The sequence below is a fragment of the Gopherus flavomarginatus genome, chromosome 1, assembly GCF_025201925.1.
Source record: "Gopherus flavomarginatus isolate rGopFla2 chromosome 1, rGopFla2.mat.asm, whole genome shotgun sequence".
In the NCBI taxonomy this organism is placed as follows: domain Eukaryota; kingdom Metazoa; phylum Chordata; order Testudines; family Testudinidae; genus Gopherus; species Gopherus flavomarginatus.
The window spans coordinates 246,973,175-246,995,766 of NC_066617.1; the positions used below are offsets into that span (position 1 = coordinate 246,973,175).

General features: G+C 39.5%; 1 protein-coding gene across 1 annotated transcript in view; it reads left to right on the top strand.

Moving 5' to 3' along the window:
* The window catches only part of OCA2 (OCA2 melanosomal transmembrane protein), a 301,354-nt gene extending 280,571 nt beyond the window's left edge, over positions 1 to 20,783 (top strand). The window contains exon 23 of the mRNA XM_050932081.1: positions 19,378 to 20,783. Coding sequence (XP_050788038.1) covers positions 19,378 to 19,465 — 88 coding nt within the window. The 3' untranslated portion in view covers positions 19,466 to 20,783. The remainder of the gene's footprint in view (positions 1 to 19,377) is intronic.
* Positions 20,784 to 22,592: the final 1,809 nt, after the last annotated feature.

Genomic DNA, 22,592 nt, shown 5'->3' on the forward strand with positions numbered 1-22,592 from the left:
GTTATGAAAAATCAAATGAAGACAAAGGTGAAAGAAATTGCCCTAGGGAAGTTTAAAAATGAGTTTTTATTTTACACAGACTGGTAAAATTTAACAGTTGAAAACATTGCTTGCAAATGATTTCTTTCTTCCTGAGATGAGAGCTCTATCCCAAAGGAATATTGTTCGTCATAATTCCTTTTAATTTATATTTGAAGATGATAAAGCCTGAAGGACAGATTGTAAAGCCTCTAAGTTCGGTGGTGCCCACACAAGTAAAAACCATTTGGGGTAATATGGAAGTTATCTAAAGCAATTTTTTTATCTTTGGTAAGTCTAAATAATTCCAGCCATTAGGACAATGTTCATGTTCTTGCCCTTCAGTGCATGAAGGATGTTGGTGCAAGCGTCAGTGAAAAAGCTTGTTTCATAATGCTGCAGTTCACATTTATCAGAGTAAAAATATTGCGTTTTCTGTCTGCATTTTCCTTAGCTGAGGAGGCCAAATTCAGTGAAATAAAAACCTAAAGTGCAAAATGATGTAAATGCACTGGAAACAATGGACAGACGCAAACCTGATATTTAAAAAAATAAGATAGTGTTATGATCTTGTGGTGGGGGAATTTAGGGCCTATTTGGAATCACTAACCACACAGTTGGTTTTCCCAGTTGTATGTAAGAGTAACTTGACAGGTAAGAGAATAATGGAAAAGTGCCATTTTACCTTATTCTGAAAAATGATAAGGGAAGTGTAATGCTTTGTAAACCTCCAAAGCATAACAAGACTATTCCAATAATCTCTTTATCTTAATCCCTATGTACTCATTATAGCTGGAGGCTCGAGTAATATTTATGATTTTCTTTCTCAAAAAGACACTGGAAAACATAAAGCCTTGCATTTTTAAGAGTTAACTAGTGATTTAAGTTGCTCAGATTGAGACACCTTAAAGGGGCTGGATTTTCAGAATGTGCTGAGCACCTCTCTTCTCAAAATCAGGTTCCTTTATGGTGCCTCAGACTTGGCACCTGAAATAACTGATCACTTTTGACAAGTTCAGACAAAAAGTAATTCCGATGAAATGGCAGTTCACTTCTATGCAAAAGCAATGATGCATCTTTTGTTTGTGGAGGGTGCCAAAGGAGGTTGAGATTAAAATGTTTGTTTTTGATCTGTTATGATGATGTAACAATTTCCTATTGTCTGCACTTAATTCTGAAACTCTGCTCTGAAGTTTAGATCGTATGCATTAGACAGAGGATTAGTTAAATGTGCCAATGGGAAGGCAAGAAGTTTTTAGACTCTTTCCTGAGAACATTGGTGATCTATGGTCCCAGTGGATGGCATTGTATATCTGTCCATTTTAATCGGAGGTATAAAGAGACCTATTGAATTTTGCAATTGACAGTGAATTGCAAGGTGATACAGAAAAACTGTCAGAGCTGAAGAAGTGTCGCATTATTACTTATCTTTGTTATAGAAATTGACCCTGAAGTACTCAAAGCATAATGTACACCTCACATTCAGGGCCAGAGTCTGCAAGTACATGGAGACTACCTTCCTTGTGACTTCCATAAAGACACAGGGTATAATCACAGCTGTAGCTTCTACACACGATTATTGTTTCCTAACCCACCGCCCCCATCCGGGTCTGTAAGCCAATCTAAAGGGGGCTGGCAGGGGAGGCAGCAGAGCTTTGGTTACAAAACTGGCCAAGTAGGCTTGGAGGAGTGAGCTACATCTTCTAGGGAAGGTGCAGCTGTCACAGTCCCTTGCATGCTGGGGAGTTGTGTGTGTGTGTAGAAGGGGAGGAAGAAACGTGTCTTTTGAAGCACAATCATTCCTGGAAGTCCCTCTGGGGAAGCACAGCTCCATGCCACTCCTTGATCTATCTGGCACAATTTGGCCTTCAACTTTTCTCAGGAAAACAATAATTCAAGAAATGTTATTTTAATGGGGGAGGGAAGTTCTCTGATGCCATACAGAAGATAGCTCATGTCTTAAACCCCACTGGCATCCTTGAGGCTCTACAGTATATCTGTCAGCTAAGCATAGCTAGATAAGATGCCTTTCAAAGCCAATCAACACCACCCCTTATTCAGTGGGAGATGGCTTTGCCAAACAACATGATTTCAGTGTGCTGTACAAGTTTGCTAAACTTTTAAAGTGGCTCTCCTGTGTAACATCCATGACAGCTGCCCCTTCTAAGCAGAGACCCAACCAAGAGAGGATTTAAGCAGAGCCCGCAGCAGTAGCATTCATAACATAGGAGCATTTTAGTGATGTAAAGTACAAACGCATGAACAAAGAGGATGGAAAGAGTCTCCTCACGCGGGCTATTGGTGTGAGAGAAGTGCAGTTCACAGCCCCTGCTGCCATTCTCTGTCTTGCCCAAAGGAAAAAGTTGCTCAACTCCTGAGCTGATGTGCTCAGCTGTTTTCAGCTTGTGATAAATCTGGAGCTTGGAAAGTAAACTTTGAAACATTGAACCATTTTTTTCTATAGTAAATGGAATTAAAAATAGAGTGAAATATGACTCATGTTTTGATTAAGTGGGCAATGGGCGTGCATGCTGTTTTCAACCTGCTGCCACCAACATTATTTTCCTGGTACATCCCTGATTTGGCCATCTTTTGTTTCAAGTCACTCTGTTGGCTTCCCATTCTCCACTGCAGCAAGCACAAACTTCTGTCCTCATCTTCAGGACCCTTTATAATCTAGTCCTTCCCTACCTGTTCATCCTAATGTCTTACTGTAACATTGACTCCTGCCTTTGTTCTGTCAGTGGTGCCAGCTTTAATCACCTGCAAGTACTGTAATGCTTGCATCCATGCTGCCTAATACATGTGGAAAAATAGAATTTTGAATCCCTGTCAAGATCTGTAAAGCCACCATATTTTCCTCTTGCAAGTTCCTCCTCAAGGCTTACTTGTGCCATGATGCCATCAGAAATCTGCAAACTGTAATAGACAGGCAGGTATCCAGCTGTGATGCTGCTACTGGTTGACTTTACACACCTGTGAATTGTGCACACAGCTACTCTAAGCTAAAACTTCCTGTTATTTTTCTTACTGCTTCCTCCTTCCCCATTGCCCATTTGTTTGCCTCACTTATCTGTCTTGTCTTTTAGACTGTAAGATCTTTGGGGGCACTTATGGTATGTTTGTACAGCACCTTGCATAATGAGCCATTCACTTAGCTGAGGCCCTTAAGCATTACAGCAACATAAATAAATAATAATAATGACAATCTATTATTCTTTGATACTGTAGGGATCTTAGGGAAATGAATGATGCAAAAGCAAAAGATGCCAATTTTGGTCCCTGTGAGTTTTGGTGACCGTTTGGTGACTACTTAGCTTCTGAGTTGTGTTTGAGTTTTTAATACGTTCAAAACAGAAAACTCAAAGGATACGTCTACACTGCTGTTGGGAGGTGTGATCACAGCACTTGTAGGCTGACTGTAGCTAGATCAAAGCGGACTTGGATATGTGAACCTTTGCTGAAATCAGACCTCCCAGTTGCAGTGTAGACATATCCAAAGTGAAATCAGGAAAAGCTCAATTATTTCTGTCAAAACTAGCCAACCTCACATGGATCTACCATCCATAGAGGTACTTCTTTCACTCCAATTGACCCTGACTGTCCAGTGTATCTGGTGCTATCGTTTTGGGGAATGCAGAGTGGCCTGCTACTCTTCAAACCTCCAGGAATGTTCAGGTGGTGGTGTCCTCCTCCTGGCTCTGCAAGAGGGATTCAGTTGGTTCTTCCTCCCTATCTTTGCTTTTAGGGCACCAACATATGCACCTGCTTGTATTCCCATATCCCTAACAAGAGGCTGTTCTGATAGCTGACCTTTTCGCACTTTCAGTAAGAATTGAAAGCTCCAGCAGGTTCCATTACTGCTGCTTCTTCAATGGCATTTCATTCTGAATATGAGAGTTACCCCCAACTAGGGAGCAGGGATAGCTCAGTGGTTTGAGCATTGGCCTGCTAAACCCAGGGTTGTGAGTTCAATCCTTAAAGGGGCCATTTAGGGATCGGGGCAAAAATCTGTCTGGGGATTGGTCCTGCTTTGAGTAGGGTGTTGGACTAGATGACCTCCTGAGGTCCCTTCCAACCCTGATGTTCTATGTGCCATATTGTAATGAGAATCCACATTTTGTGCCACTATTTTAAACTTGGGAAACCCTTTAAACATGAATGGAAAATGAAACCAACCTTAACCACTTAAATCATGGACAACATTATCAGCACTACTGAGTGCACCCAGAAAAATAATAAATGCACACAAGTGTATATGCATTTTTCATGTAAATTTCATTTTAAAGCATGTGTTTTTAAAAATATCATACAGTATCTCCATTGTCCTTATCTGCTGATGAACCACTCATAAAGAACTCAGCACTCTCACATTTATATTAGGCATCTAGCTTCTGGCAGGCTCTATAGGTTCTGTATTTAGTGCTAGATGCTCTGAATCTGCTGAGGTTACTAAAGATTTGACTAGTTAGCCCTATATTGCATGACTCCATATTCCTTTTAGCCTGTGTTTTAGCCAAAGAAAATGAGCACATTAGGGGGAAAAAAAACCAAATAGGGCTAAAGAAAACTGCTTCATAAGTGCTTTTTGTGAGGTTTGCATGAAGGACTTTCTTGAAAATAAAATTCAGACATCTTCCACTCCAACATCCTTACTTGAGAGCAAGATAAAGCAGAATCAAAACAGATAATTTACTTCAAGTCATTGTGGGGACAACGAACCATAGTTACTGGTGGTTTTACACTAGCTTTGAATGTCCTTGCCTGTTCAGGTTGTGTAGAAAATTCATTCTAATTTAAAATATTTTATATTTAGTTATCTTTTATTAACAACAAAATAACAATACACTTTCAGTGTTATGAGACGCTTATATAACAGGAAATTGGAGCCATTTTAATTGGACATTCTAGTATAAACTTGGATAAACCTTTACTTATGATCATCCCGAAGTCCTGTTATTTGATCTGTTTGTCAGTAGTGTGTAATGACTGAACAAAAAGTGAATTGTTGATATAGTAAAATTTGAAACATTTAGTAATGGTCCTAAATATAGCAAAATACAATTTTGACAGTCCCTATAGATGCATGTTTACATTATGTACCTTAACAGCTCTGGGTTAATCAATGTAATTGGTTCCAGTGAATGCATCAAAACCTTGCAAACTGAATTTACCAATATGGGTTGCTACTAAAAACAACAGGTTTTAACATATAATCATTTCAAGATTTTCAGAAAGTAGGTTGATCTCTTTCCTCCCACATCACTGTAATGATGCCACTGGCAATAGTGTTGTGAGGCAGAGAAGAAGTTCTGTATGTGTTATCTAGTAAATCTCCCATGATGATGTTCATCTCACTAGCCAATGGATGCTGGTAAACACATAACTACACTGTAGCTTTCTAAAGGTGCTGGAGCCTTTTTGTTATATTTACATTTTCTAACTGTTAGAACTGTGTGAAGCTTTGATAATGAAACCAGAGGAAATTGAAAGACTGGAAGAACATATGCCAAGTCTGTTGTGGGGTGTGGTTAAGGGGTGGGCCAAGCAATATTTTTCAAGCCAGCCCTTAAAGATAGTGTGTATGTGTGTGTACGTACATACCAGCACACTACACAGAAAGCTAATACATGATAGTGTGGTTTAGCAGTGGCATGAGGCTGAATATAACCAGTGTAATGCACAAGCAGTGAAGCTATGAAAGCCATCTCAAATCTCCCATACTACAACATATTCTGTGTCTCAGCTCTTTTGCTGGTAGCCAGGTAGGGCACTAGTCAGCTGTTCCTGGAAGGCATAATGAGCTGAGGGTGTTCTGTGGCACCACATAGCAGACCCATTGGTACGTCGATACATCATATTTTCAGGGGCCCAACCCCCTCCCATTTCACCCCAATTTTACCCCAGTTACTGATGTTTTAGGGGCCCCTTGAGCTCAAGTCCCTAGCACAATTGTCCCCCGCTCTCCCCGCTCTTGTCAGTCCTGCTGGTAACAGTGCTTATAGGGCATGGGAGTATTTTGATTTGAATGTTTAGGTTTTAATTAACAGGCCTGAAACTTATATGAACAGAAACCACGCAAAGTGAATTTACCCATAAAGTTTTCCAAGACAGGTGAAAACTGAAATTGAGCCACTTGGCTCAGTCCTGCTACCGAGATACTTTTGTCTAAATATATGGAGCCATTATAGATGTTGTTTCAATTGACTATATAATATACACGTGTGTTAGACTTTTTTTTCTCTGTTTAGCACACAAACATAAGAAACAAAAGGAAGTTCATACACAAACCATTAGCATAGGATTGAGAATCTGGTTTAAACTACAAAACCCAGGAAATCCAGAGCTAAGGCTAAAATTCAATACTTGACCTACCCCAATATGCTAACATATGACATATATGATTGCTCATATTTAGATACTTGTAATACTGAGGCATGCTCAATTGACTGGTAAAGAATGGAGTTTTTGCTCTGACTATAAATTTGCTTGCTTCTGATAGCTCATTTTGGAGTCTTAACATTTTTCAGTAGTATTGTATTTTTCCTTGGGAATATATGTTGATGTAGAACAGGGAAAATGTATTTTTAAGTGGAGTCAGCTGAATAAAATGCTGCAAACAAGTAGATATAAAGCAATTTAGATTTTAAAGGACTCTGTAGATTTTAGCAGTATTAAAACTCAGGGAAAGCTGCTTATGGTACAAAGCTGTCTAGTAAAATTGCTTGAAGCACCTTTGTATCTCTAAAGCCACTGAAAAAGACCATATGCATGATGGAAAATATAAAGAATGGATGCAATATTTCAGCACTGTTAGTGGGTTGTGTGTTGTTTCCTCTAGTTTTTTTTAATGTAGTCGATATTTGAAGGAAAAATCTGAGTGACAGACAACAAGGTACTCTGAAATAATTAAACCAACCTACCCCCCAGCTAAATTACTAGAATTTGGAGAATGACAAATGTAACCTAAATTCCATTAGGTAAGTAGTTAATAATTGTGCTCTTTATTAAAAAAAATCACTTATTCTTTCAGACTGTCACCTACTTCTCAGTAATGTAACATAATGCAGGTGTTAAGTGTTCAAAGTCCAATATAAATAATCCTCTGGTGGTCAAAGTCAAAGAGTGTTTTTTTCTGTTTTCTCTTTTAAACTCTCTTTCTCTCTCTCACACACACAGGTTTAAAAAATACTAAGACATAGCAAGACTAGAAACTGAATTTCTCTCATTATCTGCCTAACAGTATAATGTCCGAAAGTCTGAATATATAGTTCACCACTGGAGCAAGAGCAAATAACCAGAATCTTGACTTTGCAAAGGGTGTCATCTTCATGTTTACATATATATATTTGTTCATATTGGCCCTTGAGAAGCTAAAATGTGCTGTGTTGATGAACATTAGTGTTCTTTCTATGAGGAAACTAAGGAAAGATCATGGTAAGTTGGAACCAGTCAAGAAAGGGACATTGGGTCATTTGCATTAGTGGTATAAAAGATGGTAACTGGTTATCATAGTGGAAAGTAGGTATTTTAGGGTGTTCTTGCAGTGTGATATTTTGGCTATTACAGTTAGTAAAGATACTTGAGATAGCAGCTCCTTGGACATTTAAAGGGTTGCTGGCGCACTTTACTGACTCGCTCAGACCTCAGCCAAATCAATATATCCATTGTTATTGCTGCTTGCTGTGTGCTCCACAATCTCTGTGAGAGTAAAGGGGAGACATTTATGGCGGGGTGGGAGGTTGAGGCAAATCACCTGGCCACTGATTACACATAGTCAGACACCAGAGTGATTAGAAGAGCACACCAGGAAGCACTGTGCATCAGAGATCTTTGAAAATTAGTTTCATGACTGGCCAGGCTACAGTGTGAGAGTTCTGTTTGTTTCTCCTTGATGAAAACCTGCCCCCTTGATTGACTCTTTCCCTGTCAGCCACCCTCCTTCCTCCCCCTTCGATCACAGCTTGCTTTCAAAGGAAATAAAGTCACTATCATTTAAAAACCATGTATTCTTTATTAATTGATCACAAAAATAGGGAGAAAACTGACAAGGTAGCCTGGGTGGGGTATGGGAGGAGGGAAGGAAGGAAAAGGCCACTTCAAAACTTGTTGAATGACTGCCTTTTGCTTGGGCTGTCCACTGGGGTGGCAGGGTGCACAGAGCCTCCCCCCCTGCATTCTTGGGCATCTGGGTGAGGAGGCTGTGGAACATGGGGAGGGAGAGGGCAGTTATACAGGGGGTGCAGCAGCATTCTGCTATCCTGCTGCCATTCCTGAAGCTCCACCAGATGCCGGAGCATGTCCGTTTGATCCCGCAGTAGCTGCAACGTTGCATCCTGCCTCCTCTGATCTTCCTGCCACCACCTCTCATCTTGAGCATCCCTCCTGTCCTCATGTTCATCCCTCCTGTCCTCACATTCATCAGCTGCTTTCCTGTACTGTGATACTGTGCCCTTCCACTCATTCAAATGAGCTCTTTCACTGCAGGTCGACTGCATGATCTCAGAGAACATTTCATCGCACGTGCGTTTTTTTCACCACCTTATCTGAGAGAGCCTTTGGGACAGAGGAGGGAGGCTTGAAAAATTTGCAACTGCGGGGGGGAAAAAAGGGAGAGAAGTATTTAAAAAGATACTCTCATAGCATTCCTTCTCAGATCTGCACCTTAGAGTTCAGAAAATGAGATACTAGCACCTGAATCCTCTAAGCTTAATTACCAGCTTAGATCTGATAGCGCTGCCACCACCCAAAACCAGATCCCTTGGGTTCTTAAAACAAGGAGAAATAAACCATTCCCCCACCTTTCCCCCTCCCAAAATTTCCCTCCCCGGGCTATCCTGAGAGATACTGATCCAACCTCTTAAATCACCATACAGAGAAGCATCTCCCTTCCCTTCCACAAAGAGGCAAACAGATTCAAGGAAAACAAAGAGAGATTCTATCTCTCCCCCTCCCGTCTCCTCTCCACCCGTCTTGGTGAGTTATCCCAATCCCCTGGAATAACGCAAGGGAAACAAGGAAAAAAATCAATCAGGTTCTCGGGAAAAAAAGAAATCTTTTAATAAAAGAAAGGAAAAAGTAAAGAATTATCTCTGTAACTTCAAGATGTAAATATTACAGGGTCCTATAGCTTACAGACACCAGAAAGAAACTTTCCCCCCAGTACCAATACAAATCAAAATATTCCCAGCAACTACACATATAAACGTTAACCAGCCAGATCCACAATTGCAAATAGAGTAAAACAATCAAAAAGCCTAAACTGCCTGTTTTTACTTACTATTTGGAAAGAAACTTAGAGAGCCTGTAGTAATGTCTGGTCTCTCTCAGACCCTCCGAGAGAAGAACACACAACGGACAAAGAACACGCACAAAAGCTTCCCTCTGCCCAAATTTAAAAGTATCTTGTCTTCTGATTGGTCTTCTGGTCAGGTGTCCATTTCCCTGCTTCTTACCCTTTACAGGTACAAGAGACATTAACCCTTAACAATCTATTTATGACAGATACATTTTACAGAACAATGCGTGTACTCTTTCACGGTGAACAACACTATTCACGTTACATAGCACATGTGATTTTGGTACAAGGTCGCATTTTGCATCTTAATATTGAGTGCCTAGGGCTTTGGTGTTAGAGATCACAGAGATCACAGATGCAGGGCCGGGCAACAGAATTCAGCTTGCATGTGGTCATGGTAAGCCATTGTCTTTCGTCTTCTGCAACCTTTATAAAAGCAGCGCCCTCCTTTCCCATACCAAGCAAAGCCCATTGAGTGTTGCTGTTTTTGTGTTAACGTGCAGCAGCAGAAACCAGACTACCCCACCCCCACTTCCAATTCTCTGGGATGATCACTTTACCCCTCCCCCCACCATGTGGCTGGTATCAGGGAAGATCCCTGCTAGCCAAATGCGAACAGCTCAACACCAATGCCCCCACCCCCTGCCACTGCTTGGCTAACTGCAGGGAAGGATTTCTTTTCAACCATAGGCAAACAGCCCCGTAGGAATGACCACCTCTGTCCCCTTAATTAAATTCCTGTATTTCAACCAGGTTACCATGAACAATATCACTCTCCTGAGAATAACACAGCGAGATAAAGAATGGATGTTGCTTGAATGCCAGCAAACACCGGGACCATATGCTGCCATGCTTTGTCATACAGTGATACAAGATTACTTGCTACTAGCATGGCGTGGTAAAGTGTCCTACCATGGAGGACAGAATAAGGCTGCCCTGCCAGAAAACTTCTTCAAAGGCCTTTGGAGTACCTCCAGGAGAGCTTCATGGAGGTGTCCCTGGAGGATTTCCGCTCCATCCCCAGACACATTAACAGATTTTTCAAGTAGCTGTACTGGCAGTGAATGCATCTCAAGTCCTCAGGGCAAATTAATCACTAAAAAGCTTTTAAGCCATGTTTTATATTTACAAGGTACACTCACCAGAGGTCCCTTCTATGGCTTCATGGTCCAGGATGGCGTCTTGGGAGGGTTGGGAGGCTACTTCAGTCAGGCTGAGAAAAAGATCCTGGCTGTTGGAGAGAATGGTATGCTGTGTGCTCTCCGCAAGCTGCTCCTCCTCCTCCTCCTCCTCCTCCTCATCTTCCCTGTCCGCGAAATCCTCAGGCATGGCTGAGAGTACTCTTTGGAATCCACGGTCGGGGTGGAGTAGTGGTGGTGGTGCCCCCTAGAATTGCATGCAGCTCAGCGTAGAAGCGGCATGTCTGTGGCTCTGCACCAGACTGTCCATTTGCTTCTTTGGTTTTCTGGTACAATTGTCTGAGCTCCTTAACTTTCATGTGGCACTGTAGTGAGTCCCTATTGTGTCCTCTCTCCATCATGCCCTTGGAGACTTTTTCAAATGTTTTGGCATTCTGTTTTTTGGAACGTAGTTCTGCTAGCACGGAATCCTCTCCCCATACAGCGATTAGATCCAGTATCTCCCACTAAATTCTGCTAAATTTGACCTAAACTCATAGTGTAGACCAGACCTCAGTGAGCTGTCCTTAGCACTACAGCTCACTTTTTTTTCTGTTGGCCTGGCCAATCCCAGATTTGTTCAGGTTTCACTGCAAGGCTCATCTATTATCTCAGGCTTTTCAGGGAGGAGTGACTCTGAAGGATTTAAGATGGTTGGTTGAGGAGTATGGTAGTGGATTAATTGTGATTGCTGATAATAATGGGCTATCTTGTGAAGTGGCTTTGGACAGTAAAGTATTAATGTTAGCTATCTTTTTGGTTTTATGGGAATGTGTAAGAACGTCTGTATCAATTGTTGTTTTCCTTTGAGGAACAGCTTCTACGTTGCTGTTGGCTGAACAAACAGAACTGTTCCATTCTTCAAGTCTGTCGTTTTATTTGTTCCAGTACCAACTAGCTGACTTGAGTTTTGGAGTTGCTGTCAAGTATTTCAAGGCAGCAGTGTACACCTCGAGAGAAGTATCAAAAACCCTACCAGAAATGAGTGGGAATGCACTGTGATGCTGCAAGGATTTTCACTAAATTACTGAAGACTAGACTGATGAGCCTTGTATTGCAGGATATTGGGTTGGGGGGGGGGGAAATAGTTTGTGTTTTAGCCAAAGAAAATGAACCCATTAGAAAAAAACAAATAAGTCCAAAGAATGCTTCGTTGTTTTCTTTTCTGTTTTTGCTTGCTTGCCGAAGGAGACTGTACAGATGAAATATAATGCCTCTTGATCACCTATGTGTACTATATGTGTTTAAATGCTTGGTGAATCGCAGCCTTGAATCTTGAAATCTATGCCCATAGCTACTCTTTACTAGCCCACAGCTAGTCTTCGGCTACCTATCTTTCTAGTGTCAAATCACTAAGGACTAGTCCATAGAGGAAGAAATGTTGAATTGGTGTGATATGCAAATTTAGCACTGTCCATCATGACATATACCAGATCTGCGCCCTCTTCCCACATCAGTGAACACATCTCTAAAAGTTTAAACATGATAATTTAATTTAGCCACAGTTTATACGTGGAGAACTGGACCGTGGGCTTCTGATGCATTTTTCTAACTTCTTTATACTGATACGATAACTTCAAATAAAATTATCTTCAGATACAACAGGAAAGAAAGAAAAGTGACACAAATGCATCCATGGTATGTTCCTTCCCAACATCAAACTACTGACATTCTCTCTCTTTTTCATTACAATTTGTTGGCTTTAATTTTTAATGTTCTACCCTGGACTTAATCATTTCCTGTGGGAGGCAGACAATTAATGCCAACAGGAAGATCACTATATTCATCAGCTGCTGTTGCTATCTCACCATTAATATGTTGCAGGCTTTTGAAGTCATAACTACACTGCTTTTCTCCATATTTCAATGGGGCGTTCATAGATTTCAGTATTTCTTCATGGTGTTTCATACAGGTATCTACCATCACCATCCCCGCCTTCTCAGGCTTGAATAACTTTTGAATTGTTATTATAAAGGCATTTGTTTTTCTGAGACCCTTATATTTCATATGAACTGCACCAGAGAGATAGTAGAGCTGGGAAATTACTGCAAAAACATTTCTGTGACTATTGATTTGATCATTCAAGTTGGAACTGGTAAATTAACCATTTCTTTACAGTGAAGGACTATACTTACTGTACTTTTTTTCCTTCAGAAGAGAAGATTTTGGAAGGCCAGCAAAATGCTTACTACAAGTTATGTATGAAAAGCATCGTTTATTGTCAAAAAGAATTCAGAAGGTTTTTTTTCCAGAATGTAGGGTGCACAATTTAACACCATTTATTTTTCTCACTTAAAATTTCTTTTTCCTGATCTGAGATTCATTGCTTGGAGGGACTGTATGGAAAATCTTGGTACAGACAGAAAACTGGGAGAAATTATTGTAATTTTAGCAATCAGAAGAAAATGTGGTTATAGGTTACATTCAGCGTTTTCAATTACATGTTGACTACTATGTATGGTAACTAGAAGGTAACCACACTGTAATTTTTATGTAATTTCAGGCTATGTGCAATTCACAGTAATTTTAGTGTTTCATGAATGATCATTGGCAGTGTTAGCCACCTGCTATTTTAGAAACAGGTGTCTGATTGTAAAGGTGTCATAGTTATGTGGATAAGCAGGAGCACCTCTTTTGTAGACCTTTTCTTTAAATGGGCACTAGAGACAATACCAGCCTGTTCTTTCAAATAATGGAAATAACAGTATTTTGCAGACTTGGGATGATGGGAAGTTGAGACAAACAAGAAGGCAGGAGACACAGAGGTCAGCATGCAGTGGAAGACAGAAGAGAAGGAGGCGATAAAGTGATATGAGGGAAACTAAGAGAAATAGAAGGAATAATAAGAACAGAGAAAGAAAAGGGGGAGATGAATTCCCAGGACCTTGATGACTAGAGGACCATGCATTAAAAATATATCCCAAATTAGGGCTGAGTGAATATTGTAAAAAAATTTCCCACCAGCATTCATTCAGATTTTTAAATGAATTTACTTCAACTATGTTTGCACATTTTTTTGGTCTTAGCTTTACATGTTTTCTACTGTCGGAGGGGTAGCCGTGTTAGTCTGGATCTGTAAAAGCAGCAAAGAGTCCTGTGGCACCTTATAGGCTAACAGACATATTGGAGCATGAGATTTCGTGGATGAATACTCACTTCGTTGGATGCATTCCGACGAAGCGGGTATTCATCCATGAAAGCTCATGCTCCAATACGTCTGTTATTCTATAAGGTGCCACAGGACTCTTCGATGTTTTCTAGTGAATCAATATACTTGTTGGAATGGTTGCAGAAGCAGATAGTTTTCAGAAGACTTCAGTATTTACATAAAACTTTCTTCTAAGGGGTATGTTTATCCAGTCGGAGAACAGAAAATATACCACATACTTTTGGTGACCAATCACATGCTCAGATTTTAAATATCAAAAGTGAAATTTTCTGTTTGTAACACAATTTAATAAACAGTACTAAAACTACACTGGCTTACTCTGGCAGCAAATTTGGCAGCAATACTCAGAATGAGTTCCGTGAAAATGAGCTGCATACCAAAGATTATTTACAAAAGTTATTTAGCAAGTAATTTTGGATGAAGACTAAATCCGCAAAAATTGCAGTGTTCACGGATTGTTCATAAATGCAAACAAGTGAAATTTGTACAAATAAATCTTCTCTCAGTTCTAGATGAGATGTAGGACTGGGGCTTGCTCCTTGAAAATATGAGTTGTTTTCTTTATATTTAAATAAATATAGACCCACAGTTCTTTTGTTAAGAAAACTAGTTAACAGCTGCCATTCTTCATCAATGATAACTGTTCTTCCTTCCTCCCCACAAGAAGTGTGTGTGTGTGTTAATGTTTAAATAAAGAGGATTACAAACATATCCTTTTGATTAAGAACCATGGATATTGCTATTGTTATACATTCCTTTTGAAAGGAAATGTAAAAGAGACACCTTGTAAACCAAATGATAGAAACTTTATTAACAGGAGTGACTTGTCTTTCACTCAGAAGCAGCCTTGAATGGCCTCTAGGAGCTTCAACACCCGAATCCAATTTTCAAGGCAGCTTTTGTAATTTCAGGATGTACATTTTTGAAAATGAGCTTGTCACTGTAGGACTTCCAAACCAAAGTGTAGCACATGTTCAAGGACTGGCCTGAAATGACAGGGACTCATATTGTATCTTCTGCTGGGTTAAACATCTTCTCATATAACACGGCACTTGCCAAGCATGCAACATATTTCCTTATTGTGTGTGCAAGTGTTGATAATGGAGAGGCCAGTAAGTAGGAGAAAAGAATCTACAAGAAGGGCTCTAGAGTGGTCTATAAATGATATGCTTAAATGGATATTTAGGTATAGATTAGGGACCAAATTCAAGCCCCATTTTAAACCAGTGTGCAACCCCACAGCAGTCAGCTGAGTGACATAGAAGTGAGAGCAGAATCTGGCACTCAGTATTCATATATACTGCCACCACGCTCCACCTCTGTATCAGCTTGAACCACCACTGCCAAGGGTTTGATACTGGAGGATTGCTGGTATCATCTTGCAACTCCAGAACTGATTAGAGAACTCCACCTTCTCTGCAGATCCCCTAATGATTCACTACCCCTTGGTGCTATGAGCGCAGAACAATCTAGAAGACGGTGACTGTTGGGTCTGTCTTTCCTCCAGGGTAAATCACTTTTCCAGTAAATCCCACAATAAGCCAACCCCCCCACCCTCCCGGCCAATTTCTCTGAATGATTCTGATGTCTCTGTCTCTGTCATTATGCTATGACTTTTGCACAAAATGTTCCAACACATCGGTCGATTAACTGTAGGTGTATTGTTATAACAGGAAAATGACTCCCTATATAACTAGCCTTACATTTAATATACATTTCCTTTTTAATTACTTACGGGAAAAACGAGAGAGATGTTACAGACCTTCATACGCGTCCCAAGTGTTGGTGTGGTCACACCCATTTGAAGTGTTGGTGTTGATGTAAGGAAGGGTTGTTTTGACTTTTGAGCTCTGTTGATCTGTGGTGTTATGATTTGGAGTAGCATCAGATTAGCACACTACCAGGCACAACCCTAGTTTTGCTTTGGAGGAGCATACCATGACTGCAATATAGCTTCTGATTTGGTCCCATCTTTATTCCTGTCCCTAACAAACTGTGGTTCAATTCTTTCTTGTTTTTATAGTCTCCTTCTCCTAAATACAATGGCTGAAATTCTGGCCCCACTGATGTCAAAGGGAGTTTTGCTATTGATTTCTATGGGGCAAAGGATTTCACCCTCTATTCCAGCAGTTGCCCTGAGGCCAATGTTTGTTCTGTACACTGCGCAGCAATAGTAATGGTGTAGTTTTTATGTTCTGTGAAATATGTTCTTAGATTTGTTTTTTTTTAAATGAAAGTACCTATAAATTTCATTGTAAACATTTTGGGGCAGGTACCATGTCTTCTTGTGTGCCAGTACAGCACCTAGCATTGTAGATCCTGATCCTAACTGGAGTTTTCCAGCACTGCAACTAATAAATAATAATAATAATGTTTTTGTTCAGAACGCTAACACTTCTTTCATCTGTACAATCTGGCCCACTTCAAATACCCCAAATAAATCAATGAAGTAAGGTATTACGCAACATGAGTATGAATGGTGGAACCGGACCTTTGACTCTTACTGTTAAAGCAAAGGTATGATTAAAAACCTTGCATGTTGTTCTGCATAATTCATGTACTTCCTGTGCAGAATTGCACAAAGCTGGAATCAATTTTTTTTTTACAGAAGGGATAGCAATTATTGTTTTTTTTAAATCTCCTCTCTTCTTGTCCTTATGCACCCAGGTATTAAGTGCCCTTCATCTCTGAGCTCTTGTGTATTCACTTGTGAGACCCACTAAGTTATATTAGTAAGGACAGGACCTGGGCTTTGCTAAGTCACTGGAGCTTACCCAGCTGAATTGAATTCATTGTTCAGTAAGTGCAAGGTCTAATGTAAGTCTGCAGTTTCTTTTCTTATGAACTCCTTAGCTATCTCACCTTCACCAGCTGTTGTGTGGAAATGAGCCGTTCATGGAAATCCACTGGATGTATTTACATTTTGAGGAGGACTTTTGTACAGCACCATTTTATTTTTAAAGTGCGTTTGTCAGATCTGAGCACTTTTAACAGTGAGGTGGCAAATCTTAGGAAGATCAAATGAGCTCAGAAAGAAAAAGAAGGGTTGATATTGTCTGAAAAGCAGTTAGGTGACATTTTTTTTTTAATTTCAAAGGCAGCTCTAAAACTCAGAAAGCCGTTTGGCAAGGCCATGAATTTAATAATACAGTAATTTTGTGAAAGGATAATTGTGTAGCTTTTTAGAATAAGTAACCATTCAAATGCTAGGACCAGTCTAGCTCGGGAGAAAATATACTACAATAGATTCATAGGTGTTCAAAATCAAATTTGGACATAAAAAGGAAGCCATGCCTTCTGGGTAACTTTATGACAAGCTATTGAATTCCTATCTTACCAAAAATCACTAGGATTCGGTCTCCGTTTTGTTCACATACATACATGAGAGTTACCATACACCATCCTCAGGGAATATTTGGCATTCTTGTCAGCCTGGCTGCCATGTTTAACAATCCCTTATTCCCTTTCAGTTCTTCCAAACACCCCTTTCCAACCCCATACAAGCAAAAACTTAACTCTGCTGTCGCTAACCAGCTCTGATGATGCATGGCCCCTACTGCCTACTAGTGACATGGGCCCTCCCAAACTTCTCCCATAGAGGGGAGAGTGGCTGGCATCATATGTAGGAGTTGCCATAATGGATCAGACTCTATTGCAGGGGTCAGCAACCTTTCAGCAGTGGTGTGCTGAATCTTCATTTATTCATCTAATTTAAGGTTTCGCGTGCCAGTAATACATTTTAACATTTTTTAGGAGGTCTCTTTCAGTAAGTTAATAATATATAACTAAACTATTGTTGTATGTAAAGTAAATAAGGTTTTTTAAATGTTTAAGAAACTTAATTTAAAATTAAATTAAAATGCAGAGCTCCCTGGACCAGTGGCCAGGAGGTGGGCAGTGTGAGTGCCACTTAAAATCAGCTCGCATGCCGCCTTCAGCACGCGTGCCATAGATTGGCTACCTCTGCTCTATTGTCTAACATTCTGTCTCTGACAGTGATCAACACTATGTGCTTCAGGGAACGTGCCAGAAATCCCACAGTAGGCAGATGTGGGATAATGTGCCTGCCATGAAAGTCTTATACTTAGTTTTGTGGGTAACTTCTTTTTTTCTTGGGTTGCCTCAGTTTCTGTGGAGTGGTCAATGTGGATGAAAGGCTCACTGGGACATTGGGTCCAGAGTGGTGAAGCAGACTGGTGGGGACATATCAATGAGGGGTGATGAAGCAATTTATTTTTAACAATGGTAGTTCAAACAAACATTTTTCTTTATGCTATCTGCCTGGTATTGCTTCTCTACCTTGTCTAAGCTTCTTAGGCAGGGACTGGCTATCACTATGTGTTTATACAGTGTCTAATGCAATGGACTTCCGATCCTGACTGAGGCCTTTAAATGCTACCATAATACAACTGTTACTAATACCAAAGTTCCTCTAATGCCATTGGACTTGTTCTGCTCAGATCACTCTGCATGGCAATGAAACAGTATTGGAAAAGTGTTACTTAAACCCTGGTCAGAATAGTGTTGCAGGTGCAGGTAGGGAGCAGGAGGAAGAGCAGATTGCACCACACTCATCACAAATTTTATTTTCTTTTAAAATGTATATATTTGTATATGGAGAAAAGGAAGATAAGGAGATTTTAAGGCACACGGGACCTGACAGTTTTCTCTCCTTGTCAGCAGCTACACATGCATTCCTTTTCTGTCTGAGTAATTAATGGTGGATGAAGGGTGAAGTCTTGAATCCTCTAGATGCTGCGTAATATGATAAGTGAGGCAAAAAGCACCACTAATACACGCATATACACTAGGTGCCAGTGAAGACAATGAAAGAAATATTGGCACTTCAGAGAACACTATCACACTTTGATGATGGGTTAGTAAAACAGGTGGATGAATATGAACATGGAAATATGAGTAAAAAGGTCATGAGATATGAATGAGAATATGAGTAAAAAGGTATGATAAGACACGGCAGGACACACAAAGTCCTGCCCAATCTTCAGTTTCTGTCATTTTGAATTTTCTGTCAATAGAAGCTTTAAAAGCTTAAGTTTATTCTGAAAAATGACACTCTGGGATTTACTCCTGCTGAAAGAAGTGTTTTGACATGAAAACAAAGCTTTTTACACTTTTTCCACACAGGCCAAAGAGATTTCCTCAGATACTCACAGAAGTTGGTGCGTCTTGTCGGACTACAATACTTTTCAACTGACTGTTCAGCGTTATGGGGATAAATACAGTACCAGCATGATGAGGTTTATTACTTAAATGCCATTGGAAGCCAGCTAAACGAATATCAGCCATAAACCAGAGTTATAAAGAACCTTATTAAGATTAGACTGTACACACAGTATGAAGACATAAGTAGTGAATGAGCTATCCTACTGCTTGCTTAACTTGTGAGAGCTGATATAATTCATGCGTATTGACTGGCACGTGACCAAGACATTCAGTTCTAGATTCTCAGTTGGCATAAATTGGTGAAAATCCATTGCAGTCAATGGAACTTTGCTGATTTACACCGTGTGAGGATCTGACCCACACTTTTCTAAATGTCATATCTGGCAGTAGAAAGTGTCAACTTGAACTTTAGCCCTCCAGAGATCACTGTTTAAGCCTGCAGTACCTTAATGTTCTTTCATTTTTTTGAAATGTTGCAAAGGTATCAAAAGCTAAGAACTTTTATGATAGACTTTTTTTTGTTGTTTCAGGTTGGGTTTCCCCATGATGATTGTGTCCTGTACTATTGGGATGTGTTATCTCCTTGTTGCTCATGTCGTACTGGGTTGGAACTCTTAATAATTTATACTTTCAAGACCAAAAGAAGCTTTCTGTCTCGTTCAATCTATACATCAGAGCACTAAGAAGACATCATCGAAAAGAAGAAAGAAACCCACTTTAAAAAGCGACATATTGGTTAAAATGATTGGTAGTCTTAGTTTTTGTCATTCATAACCTTATGCTCTGTGAACAATTTGCAGAGCTGAGTACTGAAGTTTAACGGATTCAAATTTTTTGTCATGGTCAATATTAATAAGCATATAAAGAGATACCATCACAAGGGAATATCTTGTGTCCTGAAACTTTGTCTCATCACAATCTGAGTACAGTCACAGATGGGAAAACCTCATTCACAATGGAAGATGTTCAGTAGTTTCTTCCTAGGGGTTCATTTGTCTTTGTCAATATATTTAGCTATTTGTATTAAAGTAACTAACATTCAGTCTGGACAAGCTGTAACAATAGACATATAAGCAGACAATCTGTACACTATAAGGCATGTACTGTTGTCTGTGTTCAAAAATAAAAACATCCCAATAAGAATTTGATATGTAAGAAATTATTCTTTTGAAATTGACTAATAAGTCATACGCCATAATGTTTTTTCATTTTAAAATTTCTTGTTCTTTCTAATCTTGTTGGCCATAGAATGTGGCAGAGCAATGAACATTTTTTCTTTCAATTATTAATTCAGTTCATTAGTGGATTACCCTAAATCTTTTAATAGGTTCAGAATCTACTTGTAAAATGAAATCATACTTTGTCTGTGCTTTTGTTTTCTTTGATAATACTATGTTAAATCATATATATTGATTCTTCTATTTGGCTATTGGACCAGGTCACATTATTTATTGTAAAAGCGATTTCAATCCTCATTTTCTAAGCCTTTCCTGGGATTGGCCAAAATTACCCAAAGGTCTGTCTCATCCTGTGTAATGCTAGAACTGACATGCTGAAGAGTGAAACTCATGTGAATAGGAATGAATTTCAGTGAACGAACACAGAAGAACAAATGCTGTCACTTGCCCCTGTTTTCTAGAAAAGTGATCTGGTAAGTTAGAAAGGAAACCGGTAACAGTATCTTTCCCTTGAAAGATTTAATATTAATAATAAATCACATAGCTTGACTCACCTAAGTAGCTGGAGTAGCTGATCATTTGCAGGTTGTATTCCTTGACTAAATGCCTTTGAATTCAAAATATAATTTAATAAGCATAATTCAAATTAGTTACAATGTTCCTTCAAAGAATGATTATCCCTCCTCCATGTTGCTTCATCCCAATAATGAGCACAACCTCAAGACCTCCTTTTCAGTATGTTGCTCTATAAACAAACAGAATAAATAAACCCAGCCTGAAATACATACTTATGGGACTGAGCTGGGCCCAAGTCCCATTCAAATCCATAGGAAAACTGCAAAGTTTTTCTTTGGAGGAGTGCTTTACTCTGTAATGAATGAAATTCTGTTACCATTTGAGAAACATGTGTGCTAATTTGAGTTGATCCATAGTTTTAAAAAATCATGGTAATTTCAGTTGCCCTCCACATTTCTCACATCATGCTTATGATAGCGAGGTCAAGGAGTTGCCCTTTACGTGCTGAATAAAACAAGTGAGAAGGCTGATTCAAACCCCCTTAAATGCTTTTGTTCTTACATTTTGCCTTTTAGTAACCAATGTATATAATGTTTCTTTTTCTTATCTATAAGAATCACTCTTACCTTTTGAGGGCCAAGCCTTCTATATAACTTTAAAAAAACAACAACAAAATGGTAAGAAAAATAAACCCTTGTCTGAGTTCCTGCAACACCGAAAGTAGTCAAGCCCATAATGCGGTTGCACTACCACACATGAAAATACATGGCCCCATTTGCAACTTCCTGGAAAGGGATGGGGGTCAGGGGGGGCATTGGGTCCCATTACCACCTACCCATCACATCGACTCATCCAAAATACTGGTGTGGGTGGGAAGTCTCATTGGTTTCTATTTAGGAAGCTCTGCCAGCAGGACTGTTTTGAGATTTTCTTTGTCCTAAACGACTCAATCTGCCAGTGGTGGGTGTATAGTACATAGGGAATAAAATATTATTTTTTAATAGTTATCCCATATTCTGAGGCAACCAAAAGTTTTGAAATAAATTCAGTCTATTTCTGAAGAAGTTTGCTATGCTGTAATATTTTTCTGATAATTTCCTTGAAATAAAACTGATTTATTTCCTGGAGTATCCTTGCTGCTTCATTTGTATTGTGAGACCAGGCTTACTGAGAGCACAGAGGACAAAACAAATGAGGAACATAAGATAATGTTTTTTTATGTGATTGTAATCGAGTGCTCAGCAACCAAAGGAAGAATGGTGATACATCAACATGTTTTCATGCCGTATTCCTTGTGTTTCTCACTTCAGCAGACAATGTGCTTAAATGAGAATTACACGCATACTTAGAGCATTTCAAGATAATGCAGGAATTTTCATTGACTTCCTTCATAATTATCAGCGTAATCTGCACAGCAGAATGGCTACATGCTCAACAGAACTAGTGCACGGGATTGGTTGGGATACTATTTACAATGAAAACGAATTTAAAAATTTGAAAAACAGAGAAGTTCAGTAATACATTATATAATTAGATCATCTATTGTATGCTTAGAGCTGGAATCTGTGAGCCTGATTCTCATTTTCAAGAAGGCCCCTTTACATCACTCTAGCAATGAAATGGATTTTAGAGTGAATATAAATGTATGCCTAGTTTGAGGACCTTTTACCAGAATGATGTAATGTAAAAAACACGCCTTGTATGTACAATTTCCACCCCTTTGGTCTGACAGGAAGTATGTTCTACCCTAATATTTAAGAGACATGGATTAAATTCTTGGCTTTGGGGAAGTCACTTAGCCTCTCTGTGTCTCGGTTCCCCATCTGTAAAATGGAGATAATAGCACTTGCCTGCATCACAGATTGTGAGCTGCTCAGATAGCAATGGGGATTATATTAGTATCATAGACAGAGTCATTGCTACATTACTCTATTGAAATCAATGTGGAACACAGAAAACTTTTAGAACCTACATTGCAAGAGAATTCAGAAATAACTAGCCCCAAAAGAGAAGATATCTTACTGTTAGTCCAGAAGACATGCCTACTGATC